This window comes from Ovis canadensis, chromosome 22 (genome assembly GCF_042477335.2).
Source record: "Ovis canadensis isolate MfBH-ARS-UI-01 breed Bighorn chromosome 22, ARS-UI_OviCan_v2, whole genome shotgun sequence".
Taxonomy (NCBI): domain Eukaryota; kingdom Metazoa; phylum Chordata; class Mammalia; order Artiodactyla; family Bovidae; genus Ovis; species Ovis canadensis.
This window is the reverse complement of record NC_091266.1, coordinates 29,728,725-29,752,231: the sequence shown is the minus strand read 5'-3', so window position 1 is coordinate 29,752,231 and position 23,507 is coordinate 29,728,725. Positions and strand designations below refer to the sequence as shown.

Genomic DNA, 23,507 nt, shown 5'->3' with positions numbered 1-23,507 from the left:
TGATTCAAAGATCTATGACTAAGGTTAGAACTAAGAACTTTTGTAAGATGTCCATGTTTTGCCTTATTAGCATTAACAAATATTTACCCAGTGATATGTGATCATTATGCTTTTCCTACTTATCACAAAGGCCAATAAAGCTACAAAATCACAAAAATCTTCCAAACATAAATGCTATAATATATTGATGCAAAAATGTTTACATAGGACTGATCTGTTAGAAAACAAGAACACAAATACATTTTAAAAAGATTGTTCAGTCGATTACACATTTCAAGTCAGACTAGAAACAAGCAACTTTTATGAGTCCTTACGAATCTTTAACATTTAGACACTATGCACAGTAAAAAAAAAAAAACAAACTGCATTTGAAATGGAATGCCAATATCTAAATCTGAAACTTTAGAGATAAAAGCTGATGCAAACAATTTATCTGACAAATACTGATGAACTGCCAAAAAGGAATGTAACAAACAATGCAAAACCCAGCATGCTTCAAGATCCCCAAACCAAGAAGATTTAGTCTAGGAGACATGCAGCTCCATTTCCCAAGCAGAATAATATCAATATGAATGAGAAGCAGGAGGGGAGAGACAGAAAAAGAAGAAATCAATGGCATGTAATTTAATTACAATGTAATAGGCTTGAAAAAACTTAGTGGAAATGTCATTTTGATCTAATGGAACAATTAGCACATTTTAGTTTTAATGTACTTCTCCATCAAATCAGCTCCATGTCCTACTTATGTTGCCACTATAATGTACTAACTGCAAAAACAGATTAATAAACTGCCAAAACAGTTACTACTACATTCATTTCATAAACAAACACATTGCGTAAAATTTTAACATGGGTTCAGATGCTACATATGACTATGCAGCAATAGTACTGGAGCCAAAATAATGGTACTAGTACAAAAATACAGGCTATTTCATAAACTTGGTGGATGTGGGTAATGAAAACATACAAGCGTGCGTGCACCTGCATACACACACACACACTCACACGTGTTTCTCTTTAACACATGCAATTTCCTTTGATTATGCATATTAAATACAGGCTTATTGTTCTCAAAGACAGAAGTTTAAAATGTTTATAAAATATTGAAATGAAAAATTCCTTTTTCTAGCTCAAAATTGATATCAAAGGTTCAAATCCTTTAAACAGTTATATTCTATAAGATCAATTTTTTTTAATGTGTACTTTTTGACTATAAAATGTGACCAAATATTCTTAAATTTTATCTATTACTTATTTTGAGACAGAAAATTTTAATATTCCAGAAACTTGCATATCCCCCAAACATTTCTGATGCCTGTAGCCCTTGGTACACTTTTGTATAACCAAAACACTCCTTTCCGAACACTATTTTGCTATTATTATTGATGCTTTAATATTGTATCACCTTCTAGAACAAAAATAATCTAAGTACTTTTACAACTATCTTTTAAAACTGGCCGTTTTCATTATAGATGTTCTGGTTTTTAACAATACAACAAAAAAAGCCAAAATACTAAATGAAGCGACTGAGAAAATACAGCACATTTAGTATCAAGCACCTAGAAATTTCTGCTCCTCTCGTCTGAAAAGTTAATTGCAACTATTGCCAACATTCTCTTTTTCTTTAACATAAATTTCAATAAGTATGTAAAAACACCTGCCAAGCTTTTAAAGGTAACTACTTTCTTACCCTGCTCTCACATTTTGCTGAAAAACAACTTGCAAAGAGAGAAAACCCCTGGACAAACTTCTTGTATTTCAAAGGAACTTGTAAAAGAGAATCTGCTGACATATTAGATCCTTTTCGCATTACCCAAAAGCTTTTCTTCTAAGAACAATTGTGGTAAAGAGACATTTGGCTCCTAGGAAATTCCCAAAGGGTCAACCATATGCATCCTTCCATGGCACCTTCACAGTGCTGCTTTCTAGATTCATGTCTCAAAAGCAGCTTTCATCATTTACTTGTGTGTCAGTCAATATGATTTATGGACTGCATTCAACAAAGTCAAAGCATATAGAATGAGAAATATGACTACAATCTGCTAATTTGTTTTGTATTGAGCCACTTAAGAGTCAAAGACCTGATGTCAGACTGAGACCAGCAACACAATTAACCAGTCGGTGACAGATTCATCCATCCTCCCTGCCAGGCTGTGCCAATCAAAGACAGCATGAGGCGACATTTGGTGAAATCAGTAAGAAAACTCATTCTCTAAGTAACCTATGTGAGACCTTGATTGACACTTTTTGAATTTAGTTTGTGGAACACAGACAGTCTTTATCCAATAGTCCCTCACTGCAAGCTGTGAAATAAGGCTTTTAATGCCAATCACAGGAACAATAAACCACGAACCACCAACCCTCAGTTTAAAAGGAATCAAGAAAACACATCTGTTTTTATGTCAAGCCAAATTTCCAGAATAATTTACTATTATAGATTAGGTAAAGATACTCTGTTTCCTTTGAAACATCATAAAATGACATGGTAACAAAAATACAACACATTTTATTAGATTATAACTCAAAACAGTTTTGGTTTCAAAGTAACACTTTGATAGATCTACTCTAATATAATAGTAAGAGAAATGTAGAATACTTAAAAACTAATTTGACACATTTAAATTTTCATTTGAAGTTTTCATTTCTGTCTAACCATTCTCTTATTTCAAAGATCTAATAAAATAGCAAGGCTTGATTTCAATAATAATTATTTGAAAGCATTTTTCAATGCTGCTTTCATTCTCTCAAATACACTTTACATAAAAATGTGCTCTTGAAATCACAATCATTCTTTCTGTGTTGGTCTATTTTCCTTAAAGATCCCAGGAGAATCCATTTTCTTTTATTTATACCTTCACAAAAGATCAACTTTGCACAATAAGCTACTTTTTATTTAAGTTAAAAAATATATAGACTCAGAAATATTATGCACTATATTTATTATTCTTTAAATTGATAGCAGGTTTTGTTTTGAAAAGTTATGTAACTTGTCAGGAAAAACTTAAAAACTTGAAGAAAATCATGGTCAATTTGAATATTAAATCTAACATTGGTAAGCAAATTTATTAATTCTGATTCTATGTGACTTTTAAAGTTATTTAAATAAAAACAGCAAAATACTGCTATAGTATTCAAACTTATTGCCTCTCAATTTGCAGTGTGAATTGCAGTTATGAGATACGAAATAGCCTTTTCAGAAGGAAGACGAAAGAAGGAAATATTTTGATGAATTGGTCAGTCTCCTAAAGAACCACAATTTTTAGCCTTTTAAAACACATAGTCTAAAAGAGTGAGGTCTTTCATCAAATATGGAGTATCCAACACTAAAACCAGAAATGCATTCTTATTGAAAAATGATGCCAAGTTAAAAAATAGACATTTTAATCTAAGAAACCTATTATAATTCTTTCTATTTTACAAAAGAATCACTAATTTAAATTTCACTATATGAAACTACTTAAATGTACTACTACTCAAACATAAAAAATGTTTTTCAATCTGGAAAAAAGCATACCTAAAACATGAAAATTTCCCCAAGGTGACTTACAAATACACAAAGATTCCATCATCTAGTAAGGTTTTAATCTATTTTCTGGCTAAACACATGGTATAATACCGAAATGTCTCTGATTCCCAATAATATAGAATGTATGTTTAAAGGTTTAAATATCAAGATGAATTTCTTTAGCAAGTTTTAAAAATAACTTTAATACAATCTTGAAAACAGTTTTGAGATTATGACCCCAAAATTAATAGGTCTACCAAAATATACTTACTCTAATGTCCCTAACATTCTCCAAAATACCTCCTTTACATTTCTGTATTCCTCTCATATTCTTCCTGTCTGCATCTAAGTAGCTCTAGTCCCCAAAGAACTGGTTATCACATCAGTTAACCACAATTCCCATAGCCAATTATGAATTCCCTTTCTCCTCTCTTAGGCTTTTCTTCTTTTAACAATTCTCAACCATAATGATATGAGACATAACATAAAGTATTGCTCTTGGGACACAGAAACATGCACATTCACACACACATATGCACAGATTAAAAAGAACAGAAATACCTTAAAGTTGGGAAAAAAATTCTCCCAACTGGGGAAACTTCAGGTCACTTATAATATATGGCACATTTCTATTTCATGCCTTATCCTAACTTCCTTATCCCAACTGTGTGTGTGTGTGTGTGTGTGTGTGCACACTGTCACTTCAGTCGTGTCCAACTCTTTGCAACCCCATGGACTGTAGCCTGCCTGGCCCCTCTGTCCATGGGATTTTCCAGGCAAGAATACTGAAATGGGTTTCCACGCCCTCTTCCAAGGGATCTTCCCAACCCAGGGGTCGAATACACATCTCTTAAGTCTTCTGTACTCGCAGGTGGGTTCTTTAACACTGAGCCACTAGGGGAGTCCCATCCCAACCACCGATCTCATTAAACTTTGGTGGCCTTTTCCTTCTCCTTAAACAATCTTTTGAACATGGCCTTAGATGACATATAGCACTCAGATTTTTAGCTTCCTGCAAATATCATTGCTGCTGTCACAGCAGTCCCATGATATCGTCAAACTTCTCTTAACTTTAATAAGCAGAAAGAGAATGCAAGGACAAGTAGGGCAGTGAAGTCTAGAAGAAGTCAAGGTTTTGAAGCTATTGATTATACCAGAAATCTAGATTAAACACACTTTTGTCCAAGGTAGCATGAAGAGGAAGCTAGTCTGTGTTGTGACAGAGATATTTCCTACCTCCTAAATTCACTTGATAACAGCAAATTGGGCAATTAGGTACATGTTTAAATAGGGAAGCAATAAAATATCAAGGCCCTATAACCTTCTCCCTTGGCAAATGTAAGAAATGCAAGAGAAGCTTAAGACAAGCTGTAAACTTCCACATGTGACTGAATACTACGGTCAAGCCACAGGAATTAAGACTGAAAACCTGAAACATCCAAGAACTGTTATTAAAGCAACAACTCTGTCATAGCAGAGTCAGAGCCTCATTTTTTTCTTTACATAAGCACCCAGCTCAGAGTATTAGGACTATATAATCATTAAAAACTACTATTTCACAACCCCAGTACAACTTAAAATTTGCAAAGAAGTTGTCAGAATCACTAACAGGTTAGAAGAGTATAGACTATTTCCACACAATCATTAGTAAAATGGACAAATGTCACCCAAGCGGACTCTCTCTTATTAATATATACAGGTAGGAGGTAAGTAAGTAAGTGTCAGTCAGCCACTCATGTCCGACTGTTTGTGACCCTATGGACTGCAGCCCACCAGGCTCCTCTGTTCATGGAATTCTCCAGGCAAAAATACTGGAGTGAGGAGCCATTCCCTTCTCCAGGGGATCTTCCAATCAGAGATCAAACTCAGGTCCCCTGCATTGCAGGCAGATTCTTTACTATCTGAGCCACTGGGGAAGCCCAGTATATTATAAACATAGCCATACATATGTAAACATAACACAGAGTAGGCCTTTGCCATTCAAGGCATTTATATCCAGATTTCAACCTTTTAAGGATGGCTCCGAGAGTCCAGTACAAGCAGGGCTTCATTTGCTGAGACTCACATTTGAGTTAGGTACTCTGTGAAATGGGTTGTGGGCAGGGAGGAACTATTCAGAGACTGAATACAGTCAAAGTCCCAACCTCCCCAAGTCACTGTGGCTTAGCTGTATTCGGTTAGTTGACATGGATAAAGTAACTCTCGTTAAGATCTATAGTTTTCAGCTGTATTTTACAGTGTTTCCTGAAAGAAATTACATGGCACAGCCATACTCTCAAATTTGGGAATTCTCAAAGGTTTGGGGTATACTCATCTAGAATGTTGAGGATTTTTTGAACAGGTAATTTCATTGAACCAAATCCTAGATTTGTGGGAATGCAGTTAGGGTAGATACTATTAGTCACTTTCAGTTGAGGGAGTACCTGGAAGAGGAGTTTAAACTATTCAGGGAAATGTATCCTGTGAGGGAAGGATACATATTAAAACAGAACAAAACTTATTATGGGAGGAGGGAGCAAACAAGGTAAGTCATCTACTAAGCACTTTTTTTTTCTACAAACAATCTTGCAAATGACATTCAACAATATTCTGAGAGTGAAAAATAAGTCCTTACAGACATCTACAGTAGGTCTTTGTCAACTGTCTCCTTCTTGTTTCCAAACAAAGGCTTTAAATCTCAATGCTATTACCAGCTATCAGATCAATTTTCATCAGAGGCAGAAAGTTTTAAAACAGGACAGCTTCCTTACAATGCCTAGTCTCCTGAATGAAAGAAAAGGAAGTGATTAAATGTTGTTGCATATATATATATATAATATTCATCTAAACTTGCTCTTTTGTTGGGTCACTCTGCAAAGTATAATCTCCTTTATCCTCTCCCTTATCAATTCCTGTCTGTTCTATACAGGGAAGGAAAAAAATACAGGTTCTTGAGCATCATCAGATCATGGCTTGCACAGGAAACTTCTGACTCCAACATCTTTCTCTACCATCTCCTTTCTTTCACTTCAGGGGATCTGACCTCTTTTTCACTTTCTTTATCTGCTCATAATAAACATAATTCCAACTCAAACAACCTCTTATCCACATATTTTAGACTCTTCTCTCCCCCAATCCTTGGCCTACTTAACTCTTGTGGGGGGTGGTATGAGGAGAGAACTACCTTCTATTTTTTTCTTTCTATTGTGTAATACAGGTTAAAAGGAAAGATACTATTTGCATTCCTAGAACTTACCCCTATGTGCAAAAACTCAAGTACCCTTACAAACACAAATTCTCTGTTGCCATCTGGTACTGAAACTGCTAGATGGTATGTTTTCATCTGTTTTTGATACTGAATCTTCCTGTTAAAAACGATCCTTTGCTCATAAAGCTTGCATCAATTATATAGTCTGTTTCATCTATAGCCATAAGAGAGTGAAGTAAAAGGTTATTTGTAAGTGTGCATATACATGTATGTACTAATACCGCGTGTGTATATAGAGTCCACTTTATTTCCATTTATATCTCCTTAATCTGTTACTTACAGGTTGGTCTTGTACTTCTCCCTTAATCCACTGATTTCCTACCAAAATTCTCGTGCTAAAAGCCCTTTGTTATTAATGCCACTACTTCTTCCAACTATGCCCTCATTAAAAGCAATTCAAAATACTGTTTTCTACAACCTTTGACAGCAGGGAAATATTTAAGTATGCTATGCTATATATGGGCTTCCCTGGTGACTCAGAGGATAAAGCATCTGCCTGCAATGCAGGAGACCCGGGTTAGATCCCTGGGTTGGGAAGATCCGCTGGAGAAGGAAATGGCAACCCACTCTAGTATTCTTGCCTGGAGAATCCCATGGACAGAGGGGCCTGGCACATAAGGCTTACAAACTTATGAAATCAAATTTCTCACCGAGATTAGTCAGTATTTAGCTAATAGAGACATCAACTTAATACCCAAAAGGATTAAAGTTATAAAATTCAAGTATGTTCACTTTCAACTAAAAAGCAAGATTTTTTTTGCAATTAACTTCCAACAGTGAAAATCACTTAACTGTTTTATTACATTATGAAAAAGCTTAAGAAAAAACAGAAGTTCTATTACTACCACTGGACCTTGACTGCTTTCAACTTTTTCATTTATGTTTTCTCTCAAAGTTCTCTTTCTCCATTGCCATACTACCAGTGGTTTGCTTTTGTTGATTTTTGTGTACTTGTAAGTAACTTACTATAAAGTATGGAAATAAGTATCAAAATGCGTCACAGAAATACCTTGCTTATCACCATAGAAAGAACTATTTCAAATAAGTAACTTTTTTAAAACACTGGACATTCAAGTGCCAAATCTTTCTAAATTATTCACTCACATTTATCTAAAACTGATCTCCAAATCCACCATCCTTCTTAAATACAGGACAAGAAACAATCTGAGGTTCTTTTTTTGGATAGCAAGGTTAGCATCACTTCTGTATTCTGAATATGCATATGGTCTATCTGCAGGAAATCTGTAAGCACGCTTAATAGGTACTTAACAACTACTACATTTATTGAAATGAACTGAACATTTATTCAATGAGCAAAAAGGTCAAGTGAAAGCTTGAGGGTCTGTCTCTTCAATAGGTCAAAGTGTTAGTCCTTAGTGTTGGGAATTTGCAAGTTATTTTCGTGCTATGGGTTCTTTTTAATCACTATTCAACATTTATAGCTGTGGTGATCTGAGTTATTATACTATCCTTTCAAGGAGGTGTATAAGGAATGAGTAACCATGCAAATATTTCTACTCATCTGATGGTACTGATACCATCTTTACTATATCACATTCACATAGACATTTTCTAAATTCCTATCTGCAAATAACAGAATGTAAACTTTCTCTTCAAAACTAGAAAGTATTCTATATTTGACAAATAAATTTCTTGATTCAAAACTTCTGATTTTTACAGTATGCTTTTTTTTCTTGGTCACACCACACAGCTTGCAGGATTCTCAGTTCCCTGACCAGAGACTGAACCCAGGGCCTGGCAGTGAAACCCTAGAATCCTAACCCCTAGGCTACCAGGGAACTCCCTGCAGTATACTTTTCATACTTTTTAAACATACAAGAAAATTATCTTTATAATAGTCTAGTGATTCACTATTCCTCTCTTGTTAACTTTAAAACTACTTCTAAAGCACTTCCTCCACATAAGACATTGTTTAGGTACTATAGAAGACACCATGATGAGTAGATATAGTTCCTGACATAATGAGATTAAATTCTGAGAGTAGAAAGAAGGAAAGTCTACAACCATGGTTCAAGACAAACTATAAATAAGTACCACAAAAGTGGGACAAAGTATCAACATAAGGTTAAGTAGAATCAGTAAAAGCTTCATGAAAGAGGTAGCATTAAAGATGGCTCTTGGAAGAGATTCAAAATTTTTAGTTCTAAATGAAGACAAGGTAGAAAACTCAAGCTAGATGCAGGGCAGAGTGAATTTTCCACTTTAAACGCCCAGGTTAAATCATGGTCAGAAATGTATCAGAAAGAGACTGAGGTCATTTATTCGTTAGCCTGTGGAATTTTCACTTAATTCAGTAGATAAGTGAGAGACCTTGAAATTTCTGAATAGAGAAAATGAAATTAAAATGTGCTTTGGAGAGGATTATCTGGCTTTGATATGTAGGATGAATAGAAGTAATGAGAGACTATTGGCAGAGACAAATTAGAAGATAATTACGATAATCAAAATTTGAACTTTGATAATAGAAATAAGAACAGAAAGGACAAAATGTAGGTTAGGAATATTGAAATTTCAAATGCTAGATGATATTTTTTCAAAAATAAGAATATTTTTCAATATCTATACTCGGACAACATTTCTTATTTCGGCTCTTAAGAGCTTGTAACTGGAGGTGAAAAGGATGAACCAATACAATAAAAAGCAAAATATGACAAAGCCACTAAAAAAGAGTAGATGCTGAGGAAGGCAATGAACACTATTGGGCTTGGTGAAAAAGAAACATTTGAATTGGGTCATGAGCTATGCTTTGTTATGCACTGAGATTTCTACAAGTAGAGTCTGGGATAAGTGTTATAGAGAAAAAGCATTCAGGAAAAGCTCAAATAATCTTACAAACAAATATAACAACTAATACGTTTTGAGTGTTCATTTTATGCCAGGCACTTTTCTGAACATTTCATGTATACTACCTCTTTTAACCCTCACAAAAATCTCTAGAGTACATATTCTTATTGAACTACTGAACTCACTTGCAGATAAGGAAAATATCTCAAGCATGGCCTGTCATACCTGAGATGACCACAGAGAGATGTCCCCAGAGCACTGCGCTCGCCACAGAGGCAACATAACGTTAACTTTCACAATCAAGTCCCAGAGAATCTTGATTGCTTCACCAAAACAACTAGTTATTATCTTCAAACTCTGGCTTCCACAAAAACTACAAATGTATCAAGAACACTGCCAAAACAATTAAAAATTTCCATAAGCACCTAAGCAGAGAAAAATAAGCCTGCAGGAAGTTCATTATTTTCTAACTCACATGCTAGCTTGAGCTTGTGTCTACTTACCGACATGGCTGCATGATCACTGCTGTTAGTCTGAGAAGGAAGTCAAACAGGCAATCATAAAAAAGGAAAATGTATTCCGATATCAACAGAAGTGGTATTTAATTTAAAGCAGTAAAAAATTACACCATACACAAGCCAGCTGACTTTCTGTTGTTACAATTTAAAACTCAAAATTTATTTATTAGTGACACCTGAATATCTGATCTAGCCTGAGCTGAAGGTAGCCCTGCATATGGGAACTTCTCCTTTTTACCAAACACACAAGGAGTAAAGGAGAAACCACAAGCAGAAATGGAGGAAGACATTTAACTAGCTAGGTAGATTACTATAATTACCCACAGTAAGCAGTAGGTTGGCAGCTGTGTTATCCAGACAATTCATTCTTCTGGAAGACTGGACTAGACTCTAGGTAACCTCTAGGTCCTTTCTAGATTTAACTTCCAAAAAAATTTTGTTTGGATTAGCAAAATCCCATCACAACAGTTATTTTATTCAACTATCTTTTCCCCAAATCTTTCAAATTGTGTAAGAGGTATATAATTCTATGTGAGATATAAAAGTCATAAAGCCAAGATGAAATTTAGCTAAAATTCTGTAATGTAGTCAATAAAAGTCAGTCAACAACATTTAATATATAAACATGAACAGGTAAGTCACAGGACTTGTGATTCTTTCATCATTGTTCACATTTTACAATTTTTATGTTACAGTCAATAAGTCATCACATCAACATTATTCATTATTATTATATATTTAAAGATTAATATTGAAATAAGAAAAAAGTAATTTGTTAGCATATATGTATACAATAAATATATGGTCATGTTTTCACTTGATAAGGAAAGTACTAAAATGTATTCAAAGCTGCTTATGTAACAATTTAAAAAATATAATTTTTGTATTTTTAATATAATTCTTTCTGGTATCACATAAAAGAAAGGGTGATTAAAGCTTGTGATTGTACTACTGACTATTAAAGTTCTCCTCTGCAGTTTCCAGTGAAGTCAAGACATGTACATCTATATATTTAATTCAGGGAAAAAGTATGAACCAAAGGACAAAGAACATAAAAGAGCAAAACTAAAAAAGAAAATAAGGTGCCAGAATGAATAAATCTAAGTTTAAGTCAGGACTTTACACCTGTGTGACACTTAATAATAAATTTTATACATAGGGACCTTAGAGGTGATCTCATCCAATCATTTTATTTCAAAGAGAAGGAAAGAAGTTGTTCAAAATCAAGACAGTAGACTAAGTTAATGTGTTTGCTTCCCACTGATCCTGAGATACAAGGGATACAAGAAGCACAAAATTACAAAACAGGAATAAAATGTTTAACAACAGAAAATGAAGGCACGTGGAGGAATTCATTAAGGGATACCTTCCAGGAGACAGGAAGCAGATTTTTTTTTAATGTTTATTTATTTACTTATTTAGGCCATGCCATAAGACATGTGGGATCTTAGTTCCCCGACCAGGTATCAAGCCTGTGCCCCCCACATTGGAAGTGCAGAGTCTTAACACCTTGACCACCAGGGAAGTCACCCAGAAGACAGATTAAACAGAGAAGAGAAGGCAACTGCCCATTACATGCTACCAGGGAGCTACAGTGGAGCTGGGAGCCAGCTTGGTATCAGAGGTCCAGTTGTGCACATGAGAGAGGACAGATGCCAGAAATGCAATGGGAAACAGGGTAAGTAACTAAAGATCTCTAGAACAACTGTGCCAGTGATCCCCTAACTACAGAGCACAAGCATTTTTCCACAGTGAGAGAAACTTTAGAGGGAGAGGTGAGACTCCTGGTGTAGGTAGAAAAAAAGAGAGAGAGAGAGAGAGCAAGAAGGAGGAGGCGGCGGGGGGGGGGGAGGTGTTGTGACAATGGAAAGAGGGGCAGTGATGGCTACACAATTTGTGGAGCTCAGTGCAAAATGAAAATGTGGGGTCCCTTGTCCAAAAATCTGTAAGAATTTCAAGATGCCAGCAAAGCACCGAAGCACGTGCAGAACCCTTCTAACCTCAGGACCATGTGCCATAGCACATGTTACACATCCATGAAGTCAGCCCTGAAGAAAGGAAACCACAATCTCACGGACAGCTCTATATCTGCTCACTCTAAGGTTAAGAATCCTAGGCAAAGTGCCTCCCAAATTTAAAAAATTTCCAGTCAGATTCCTAACTAAGAGGGAAAAAAAAATCTATCAAAAAATAGAGTATTTATACAGTAACAGAGTAAACGCAAATCAGTGTTTCAGGCATTCTTTGTTAAAAGAGAATGAGAAGAACAAAGAAAAATCCTATTCAAGGGTAATATAGATAATTCAAGGAGCAGAAAATATCCTTTAAAAAAACCCTGCAGTGACTTCCCTGGTGGACCAGTGGCTAAGGCACTGTGTTCCCAATGCAGGGGGTCCAGGTTCGATCCCTGGTCAGGGAACTAGATCCCACATGCTGCAACTAAAGAGGCCTCAGCAGCCAATTTAATTAATTAATTAAAAAAAAAACCAACATCTAACACCTCAGGGAGATTTGAAAGGTAATATATACATTTTTTAAAAAAGAAAGAACAGTATTCTATAAGAAAAGAACACATTTAAAACAGAGTGACTCCTTAAAAATTAAAATATATAACTAATAAAATATTCTCTAGATGGACTGAAAATAAAATTGAGAACTCCTCCCAAAACAGAGAACAAAAAGAGAGATAGGAAATGAAGGAAAAGATAAAAGATAAAGAAGATCAGTCTAGGAACTCTAACATCTAGTTAAGAGTCCAGGAAAGAGAGAACAGAAAAGTGGAGGGAAAATATTATCTGAAAAATAATAAAAGAGAAGCTTCCTGTGCTGAACTTCCCCTTTGACAGAAAGGGGTTATTGAATAAAGAGCTAAGTAAATGAAATAAAAGCTTACATCTCCTCACATTATCATGACATTTTAGAATATTAAAGAATAAAAAATAGATCCTAAAACCTGGATGCCAAAAGACAATGGTAGAATGCAACAAAAATCGTCGGAGAAAAACTATTCAACCTAGAATTACTAAACTATCAATCAAACACAAGGACAGAGAAGATATTTCATGATATGCAAGGACTTAAATAGGAGAAAGTTACCGTGGCAGTTTAGCAAAACCAACCAGTAAAGCACTAAAAACACTTGAAATCCATGATACAGTTTCCAACTCTGGAGATCACAGAAAGAAAGTCCCAGGTAAACAGCTATACAGCAATTCTAGAGAGCAACTGGTACAAAGCGGAGACAGAGGCCTCTGTAGCAGTCAGAAAACATCAGATGAAGAATTGACAGAGAGAAGGGTAGGGAGGCTAATGTCTTTATTGTACATAGAAGCAAATTAAGATACTGACTAAAGAAAAGGAACAAAAAATAGTATAACTATTTTATATAAAGGAGCGATAAACCTAAGAAATAGAACATCAAACTGAAGAAAAAGGACAAAGTGAGAAGTCGCTACTGAATACATGTGCCTTATCTTTCTTAGTAAGGACTCACAAGATATTCTCTCTTTAAGATAACCACCAGAAGAAATGAAAACGTATGGTGAAATGGTAGTCTGTGGTTGGGGGAGATGGGAAGGCTATTTTCCATCCCAAAGACTTCTGGGATAACTGACTTATTACCATGTATACATATTAACTGAAGCAAATTTTTAAAATAACCTTTATTTTTAAAATATTTTTTAAAAAGCAGCCTTCATTTTTAGTTCTATGAAATGAAACATATGAATTAGCAAATTAACTCAGAGTCTGAATGATTTGTCAACTTACATAATGTTGGTTAACTGGAATAATCAGGCCTAGACCGTGAATCTCAGGATTTTCAATATAGTACTGCATCTCCAGAAAAAAATTCTTAAGAGTTTGGTTTTAAAAGTTAGACACTATCCATTTCTATCTAAATCATGCACCTTCGTTCACTGGATATATATACTTGTTTCTCACAGAAAGCATAACGTTTTTTAAACTGTTTATGGAAATTAAAAGCGCAAATTTAAAAGTTAGTGGCACCAGGTTCATTATTTACACATATCCCTTAGTGGTTGTAAATCAATAAAACATCTTTATTTTAACAAACACATCACTAGCATATATGAAAGAAAGAAACGGTAACTACTGTTTCCAGTGGATCACTGCTGGGTCTTTAGGTGGTACTGTATTCACAGTAAGAGATTACTGAGTTCTACTTGGCAGTCATGAATTACTAAATAACTGCAAGCTGCTCAACAATATCTTGTATTTATAGACTTGTAAGTGGTGAGTGAATGCGGAATGCTTTTAAAAATTTAACAGTGAATGGTTTTAAAATTCAAAATTGAATGGTTTTCAAATTTTCTAGCTAATATAAAATCTTATTTAAAAACCACAAAGCTTGCTTACAAGTCAGGCTTAAAAGTGTTATAAATGCATTAGAAAAAGATGACTTGTAGAACACATGTCAAAATGTTAACAGTAATTTTTCTTTTAAAAGATAACAGAAGATAACTTTTTAAAAATTTTATTCTTTACTGAGCAATAGTTTTTAACTGTCAGGAAAAAATGATCAGAAACAAGAAAGTTCACTTACACATTTGAAACAGTAAACATTGCTGATTTCAACAGTACTGATTTGGGGATAAAATAATATTTATATCATGCAATAATCACACTTCACTGACATTAGCCAGCATCTGACCATTAGCCACTGTAAGCACTGTAAGCAGTCAAGCTGTAACAATTATTCAAATAAATATACTTTATAGTGAATATCTTTAAAAATTAATGAAGAAGTCTTTAAAATGCTATATAATACAAAAGCACAGAACTCAAAACTAAATAATACAAGCCAAAAATATAGGCATAAATACAAGAAAAAAAACTGTAATGATACTGAACTAAAACTAATACTATAAAAAGCTTTAAAACAACAGAGGAAGAAAGAAGAAGGAAAGATAAAATATTTATTAATAGGGGCTACTTTATGTCAAGCACCCTGCCAGCCAACTATTCTACACATGACTTTATTTCATTCTCTGATAGTGCTATGGGTGACTGTGTTGAAGCTGAAACTCCAATACTTTGGCCACCTGATGTGAAGAGCTGACTCTTTTGAAAAGACCCTGATGCTGGGAAAGATTGAGGACAGGAGGAGAAGGAGACGACAGAGGATGAGATGGTTGGGCTGTGTCACCAACTCAATGGACACGAGTTTGGGTGGGCTCCTGGAGTTGGTGATGGACAGGGAAGCCTGGTGTGCTGCGGTTCATGGGGTTGCAAAGAGTCGGACACGACTGAGCGACTGAACTGAAGGGAACTGAAGTCCTATGGGGAAAATGGATTATGTCTATTTTGCAGAAGTAAAGGAGTTCAGAGAAGTTAAGCAACTTGCCAGGACTCCACAGCCAGGAAGTTAAAAATCTCAGGTTCAAACATAAGTCCTTCTAACTCTACAGACCACCCTGTGCTCTCTTCCCTTCATCACTCTGGTCCCTAAGAACAGTAACATATAAGTGGGCTTAACTCTGAGTCATTAAATGGTAAGTTTCCTGAAGACAGATAATATATTTAGTAGGGAAGTTTAACATTCTGGGTATGGGGAAATACTTGTCATTATTACAAATATTGCTTTTTCAGTTACTGTTAATTCCTGTGGCCAGCAGAGAGCCTGGCTTCTCTGCTAGAGCACAGGGAAATGCAGATGAGGAGATAATCTAACATGGAAGCAAGACACAGGCTTTTCATCCTCTGCACGGGCTTGCTGGCTGACTCTTAAGAGAAACAGGTGAGGACAATAATATACCAGTTCTCTCACCCATTCAACCATAGAGACTGGAGGCATTTAAAGTAGACATTATTGGTGACCTTCCAAATTCTACAGCTTCCTACCACAACTACAGTGGTAAAGAGAAAAGAGAAAGACAATGAAGTTCTTTCTCTAAGCTCCATCAAAACCATTATCATTCACTAAGTTCTATTGTTCTCATACCCTGTGAGAAGAGAACAAAATGCTATCCGGTGGATTATAACTTTTCTAGAATCAATGAAACCTTTACTAGGCAATGTGGTCAGCAACGACAAGTCATGACTCTGATGGGAAAAATAATCTTTTGCAACAATCATAGGGACTTACAAAAAGTAAATATGCAGTGAAGTTAAGAATGGAGCTTTTAAACTGACAGTCTTATGTACTTTTTTTTCAGGGATGGGGTGAGACAGTTATCTTTATCCTACAGGATCTACTTGTCTGTCCAATTACTTGCAATACTGGCCAACACTTGCACTATTTGAAAGAGTGACCCTTGGTTTCACAGCTCCCATTGACTCTAACTCATGGCACTGTTTATTAACCCTGTCAAAATCAAGAATCACGGAGCCAGAGCCAGCTCCTCCCCATAATTTTTCATGGATAACTAATTCTACCTAAGCTGGTTGACTTGGGACTGGCTGACTGTGATGAAAAAATACCTTATGAAGATTCTTTTAGTTTGAGAGACTCCAAAACTGGGCCCACTCTCTATCTGGGTCCAAAGGTAACTGAAGATGACGGATTATTTTTAGCTTAAAATATTTAAATTAAAATGGCAGCTTATACATCGCCACATATTGCTTAGAAAAATAATGCATTTAATAACACTGTTTTTTGCTTGAAAGAACACAAACTAACTGAATATTTTATATAATTTCAGCATTTCAGAGAATTAATATACTCAGCCATAATAATCAATCTTGCTAAAATTTACCATAGTCAACAACTTAATATTTTTGCTTGGGAATTATGCTTTGAGTTCATCCCTTGAATAAGAATATACTGTATTAGTACCATTTTTTTCTTTTCCTAACTGTAAACCATAATTTTCTTATTTGGTTATGTCCTATATATTGCTGTTGTTGAATCTGTTGGTCTACATTTTATAAAAGTGAACTTTCCTTGCAGAAACACCCATGTTAGATGGGATTTTAGATAAAAATCCAAAATGGCACACACTCACCTAAAACTACACAAAATATTGTTATAGATCAGGTGAGTGACAGGAGTCTGTCATTCTCAACGTCAGCAGAGTATGTGCTATGAAAAAGCAGGACTTCCCTCTAGATGTCAGCCACCTGAGGTAAGGCATTTACCCCAAACATCTCTAATATATAATCTCTCTTAACCTCACCTGAGCTAGGCACAAAACCCTTGCCCATCATCTCATGGCACCCTGTGAAGCACATACTGCAACGCAGAAACAAGATGTGTACCTGTGTATGCGTGCACGCATGAGCAAGGTGTTTACTTGTGAGAGCTGGTTTTGGCTGGAAGCACACAGATTTATACTGACAAGGTGAATGCAAATTAATTCAATAACTATTTAATGCATACTTTTTTGAAATTGTTGTAATACTGTTTAGTTGCTCAGTCATATCCAATTCTTTGTGACCTCATGCACTATAGCCCACCAGCAACTCTGTCCATGGGATTCGCCAGGCAAGAATACTGGAGTGGGTTGCCATTCCCTTCCCCAGGGGATCTTCCTGACCCAGGGATTGAACCCGGGTCTTCCACACTGCAGGCAGATCCTTTACCAACTGAGCTACTAGGGAGGTGGTATTAAAATTATATATATAATACACAGGTTCCCTTTTTCAACTGAAGAAATAGTGAGGAATATAGTATCAACCCTGGGTAAGCTTCTAAAGGCTCTTTGGCACAGATCCACTATAAAAATCTCTAAGAAATTCTTCTATTTTTAAGCAATACCATCCTTCAAATATTCTAACTGGCCCTTTGATAGAGAAATAGATGGGGAGAATAACGTCTTTTTTTTTCTTTTCATTTTAAACAAGGAGATGGTTAGAGGCAGTTGGGTAGGCTTCAGATTTAACTTTTTTGTGTCCACCTGTATCTTATTATGATATTAAAAAGGTAAAAATTTCTTCCTACTTTTTTTGTACAAAACTATTACATTCACATTTTAACAGTAGTTCTGTTAGTTTAGAGTATAACTAAAGAGAAAATGTGGATCAGAATAAACTGTGGACAATTCTGAAAGAGATGGGAATACCAGACCACCTGACCTCCTCTTGAGAAATCTGTATGCAGGTCAGGAAGCAACAGTTAGAACTGGACATGGAACAACAGACTGGTTCCAAATAGGAAAAGGAGTACATCAAGGCTGTATATTGTCACCCTGCTGATTTAACTTCTATGCAGAGTACATCATGAGAAACGCTGGGCTGGAGGAAGCACAAGCTGGAATCAAGATTGCCAGGAGAAATATCAATAACCTCAGATATGCAGATGACACCACCCTTATGGCAGAAAGTGAAGAAGAACTAAAGAGCCTCTTGATGAAAGTGACAGAGGAGAGTGAAAAAGTTGGCTTAAAGCTCAACATTAAGAAAACGAAGACCATGGCATTTGGTCCCATCACTTTATGGGAAATAGATGGGGAAACAATGGTTACTTTATTTTGGGGGGCTCCAAAATCACTCCAGATGGTGACTGGAGCCATGAAATTAAAAGACGCTTACTCCTTGGAAGGAAAGTTATGACCAATCTAGATAGCATATTCAAAAGCAAAGACATTACTTTGCCAACAAGTGTCCATCTAGTCAAGGCTATGGTTTTTCCTGTGGTCATGTATGGATGTGAGAGTTGGACTGTGAAGAAAGCTGAGTGCCGAAGAATTGATGCTTTTGAACTATGGTGTTGGAGAAGACTCTTGAGAGTCCCTTGGACTGAAGGAGATTCAACTAGTCCATCCTAAAGAAGACCAGTCCTGGGTGTTCATTGGAAGGACTAATGCTGAGGCTGAAACTCTAATACTTTGGCCACCTCACGTGAAGAGTTGACTCATTGGAAAAGACCCTGATGCTGGGAGGGATTGGGGGCAGGAGGAGAAGGGGACGACAGAGGATGAGATGGCTGGATGGCATCACCAACTGGATGCACATGAGTCTGGGTGAACTCTGGGAGTTGGTGATGGACAGGGAGGCCTGGCGTGCCGTGGTTCATGGGGTCACAAACAGTTGGACATGACTGAGCGACTGAATTGAACGGAATGAGAAAATGTGCATCCCATTATCCACTGTTTCGTCTTGCCTACCTTTTTCTTTCTTTGGTAGTGCCACTAGTCTTGTCGGATCTTAGTTCCTCTACCAGTGATTGAACTGGGCCCCCAGCAGCAAAAGCATGGACTCTCAACTACTGGATTGCCAGGGAATTCCCTTTGCATCCCTCATAGGAAGAATCCAGTGTTTCAGCCTACTCACACTCAAATAATCTGTTCATCAACAGATTATTCAAGATGTAAATGTACTATGACTACATAACAGGATGGAGCAATGCTCCTATTCTACTTTTAGTCTCTGGTCTACAAATATCCAATAATTTCTTGGCCTTTTCTAAAAGAAAAGTCACTGATCATACTGAAGTAGTTTCATGAAAACTACTTCTATCAGTTTATTTCTAGTTAAGAATATGTTGTCAGTTTCAGGGCTTTGTTTTGGCTTTGGTGGGAAGTGAGTTGTAAGTTATCTGAGTTAAAAAGTAAAACAAAGTAAAGTTGCAAACAATTGACTAAAGAGGTATCATGATTCCTTTTTTCAAACTATACTACAAAGGCATACTAATCAAAACATGGCATTGGTATAAAAACAGACACACCGAACAGTGGAGCAAAATAGAGAGTCCAGGAATAAACCCACACATACACGGACAACTAATTTATAGCAAAGAAGCCAAGAACATACAATGGGGAAAGGAGAATCTCTTCAATAAACAGGGTTGGGAAAACTGGGCAGCCATACGCAAAAATATGAAACTAGACCACTATCATATACTATACATAAAAATTAACTCAAATCAATTAAAAACTTGAAACTGGACTTCCCTGGTGGTACAGTGGATGGGAGTCTGTCTGCCAATGCAGGGGACACAGGTTTGATCTCTAGTGGGAAGATTCCACATGCCACAGAGCAACTACAGCCCGCACACCACAACTACTGAGCCCACACTTGAGATCCCATGAGCCACAACTACCGAAGCCTGAGTGCCTAGAGCCTATGCTCCACAACAGGAGAAGCCACCTCAGTGAGAAGCCTGTGTACCACAAGGAACAGCAGCCCCCACTCATGGCAACTAGAGAAAGCCCATGAGTAGCAACAAAGACCCAGCACAACCAAAAATATATGAATAAAAAAACTTAAAAAGACTTGAAATTATAGAGCTCCTATAAGAAAACATAGGAGGTAACCTCCCTGACATTGGTCTTAGCTGTGTTTTTTTTAGATCTGACTCCAAAGGTAAGAGAAACGAAAGCAAAAATAAACAAATGAGACTCCATGAAACCAAAAAATGTTTTCTGTTGAAGGAAACCATCAACAAAATGAAAAGCAACCCACCAAATAGGAAGAGATTTTTGCAAATTATATACAATAGCAGTTAATATCCTTGCCGTATAATGAACTCAAATAATTCAACAACAAAAAACCCAACAACTCAAAAACTGGGCAGAAGATCTGAAGAGCCATTTCTCTAAAGCCATTTTGCTGGCCATACAGATGGCCAGCAGGCACATGAAAAGATGTTCAACATCCTAACCATGAGGAAAATGCAAATGAAAACTTCAATGAGATATCACCTCACATCTATTAGAATGGCTATTATATATAAATAAAAAAAAACAGAAATAATAAGTATTGCATAGAATGTGGAGAAAAGGGAACCCCCATATGCTGTTGGTGAGAATGTAAACTGGTGTAACCACTATGGAAAATAATATGGAGATTCCTCAAAAAATTAAGAGTAGAACTGCCATATGATCTAGCTATTTCAGTTGTGTATATTTATTTGAAAAAAAGGAAAAGTACTAATTTGAAAGTATATACACCACTATGATCACTGAAGCATAATTTACAACAGCCCAAGATATGAGAACAACCTAAGTGTCCATGAATGGATAATGAAAATGTGCCATATATATACACAACAGAATGCCACATAGTTGTAAAAAAGGAAGGAAATCTGGCCACTGCGACAACATGGATGGACCAGGAGGCTATTATGCTAAGTGAAATAAGTCAGATTGAGACAGACAAATACCATAGGATTTCATTTTTATGTAGAATCAAACAAAACAAAAACAAACTCATAGATACACAGAACAGACTGGTGGTTACCAGAGGGTTAGGAGCTGGGGGAGGGTGAAGTAGATGGTAACTAGATTTATGATAGTGGTCACTGGAGTGTTCACAAATACCAATTTATAATGTTATATACCTGAAATTTATATGATGTTATATACCAATTTTAACTCAAAAAAAAGTCAGATTAACATTTTTCAGAAATTTATTTACAGAAAAGGAAATATTCAAACTAGGAAGTAGTTTAAACAAGTAAGCCTCCAACTAAAACTGAATCCTAAAATATATTTTAGTAAGCAAAATTATAACAATTTTTTGACATTATTTATACTTACAGGCAAATGAGTAAACACTTGAAAGATGCTTCTCAAAAAATTAATAAGATCCATTAAATAACCACTAGCTCTTCCATCTGGCTCAGACATTGTCCAGTCATAATCAGCAAGCTGAACAAATTCATCAATTTTTTGATTAAGCTTGGTATATATTTCTCCCTCTGCTGCATGTCGGGCATCCTGACAGGATACAACAAAACAAAAAGTGAAAAATAAGTTATAGAATCAGGTAAATAAACAAGTTTTCTTAAAATTCCAAATTTTGTTTTTTATATTTCTTTGGTTTAATATTTTAAACATTTATTCAAAATCCAACAAAACTGTAGGATTTCTGGTTGAAAGTACTCTATTTGACATCACTTTTCTCCTCCAACTTCACTTTTACTTTTTTTGTCTGTATTTGGCAGTATAACTTATCAGCTATCAATTCTGAACTGCTCTCACAGCTCTAAGATCCTGGGAGAGACAGAAACGGAAAGCAAAAGTTGTCAAGAATGCAGACGACGTATACCCACTGACTCACTGAGGGAAATTAAGTGGGACTATCACATCAGAAATGAAATCATTACTGCTGTTTTGAGGAGAAAAGGCCCACCCCCCACCCACTGCTCCCCCAAAAAGGTTAACTTCTCAAGAGAAAAGAAATGGAGTGATGAAAAAAAGCAGAGTAAGAATACTCAAACATTTTCTGATCCATTAAAGCAACAAGAAAACTAGCAAAAATTGTCAAAAATCAATTTTTCCAGAGGTCTGGAAATTAACTCAAAGCCTGCAGCAATTCAAGCAGCATCTACTCATGAAAAACTGCTGAACCTTGGTATGGAAACAAGCTCTGTGATGTTTTAATGTGCCCCTTTTCACTCTTCCTCACTAGCTCCAGGTTCACAGTATCCTTGAAAATCAATATCCCACAGTCAGTGAGTCAGTTCAATTGCTCAATCCTGTCCAACTTTTTGCGACATCATGAATCACAGCACGCCAGGTCTCCCTGTCCATCACCAACTCCCAGAGTCCACCTAAACCTGTGTCCATTGAGTCAGTGACGCCATCCAACCATCTCATCTTCTGTTGCCCCCTTTTCCTCCTGCCCTCAATCTTTCCCAGCATCAGGGTCTTTTCAAATGAGTCAGCTCTTCACATCAGGTGGCTAAAGTATTGAAATTTCAGCTTCAACATCGGTCCTTCCAATGAACAACCAGGACTGATCTCCTTTATGATGGACTGGTTGGATCTCCTTGGAGTCCAAGAGACATGCAAGAGTCTTCTCCAACACCACAGTTCAAAAGCATCAATTCTTCGGTGCTCAGCCTTCTTCACAGTCCAACTCTCACATCCATACATGACCACAGGAAAAACCACAGCCTTGACTAGATGGACATTTGTTGGCAAAGTAATGTCTCTGCTTTTGAATATACTGTCTAGGTTGGTCATAACTTTCCTTCCAAGGAGTAAGCGTCTTTTAATTTCATGGCTGCAATTGCTATCTGGAGTGATTTTGGAGCTCCCCAAAATAAAGTAACCACTGTTTCCCCATCTATTTCCCATGAAGCGATGGGACTGGATGCCATGACCTTCATTTTCTGAATGTTGAGCTTTAAGCCAACTTTTACACTCTCTTCTTTCACTTTCATCAAGAGGCTCTTTAGTTCTTCTTCACTTTCTGCCATAAGGGTGGTGTCATCTGCATATCTGAGGTTATTGATATTTCTCCTGGCAATCTTGATTACAGCTTGTGCTTCCTCCAGCCCAGCGTTTCTCGTGATGTACTCTGCATAGAAGTTAAATCAGCAGGGTGACAATATACAGCCTTGATGTACTCCTTTTCCTATTTGGAACCAGTCTGTTGTTCCATGTCCAGTTCTAACTGTTGCTTCCTGACCTGCATACCGATTTCTCAAGAGGCAGGTCAGGTGGTCTGGTATTCCCATCTCTTTCAGAATTTTCCACAGTTTATTGTGATCCACACAGTCAAAGGCTTTGGCATAGTCAATGAA

General features: G+C 36.3%; 1 protein-coding gene across 8 annotated transcripts in view; it reads right to left on the bottom strand.

The window, feature by feature from the left end:
• EXOC6 (exocyst complex component 6) overlaps positions 1-23,507 on the bottom strand; it is a 193,188-nt gene that overhangs the window by 56,553 nt on the left and 113,128 nt on the right. For 5 of the 8 annotated variants that reach the window (XM_069567526.1, XM_069567529.1, XM_069567527.1 and 2 more), the window contains exon 18: positions 21,514-21,693. In XM_069567526.1, coding sequence (XP_069423627.1) covers positions 21,514-21,693 — 180 coding nt within the window. Of the gene's footprint in view, positions 1-10,060; positions 10,091-21,513; positions 21,694-23,507 lie in introns of all 8 variants that reach the window. The other 3 variants (XM_069567524.1, XM_069567525.1, XM_069567528.1) reach the window with 1 other exon arrangement.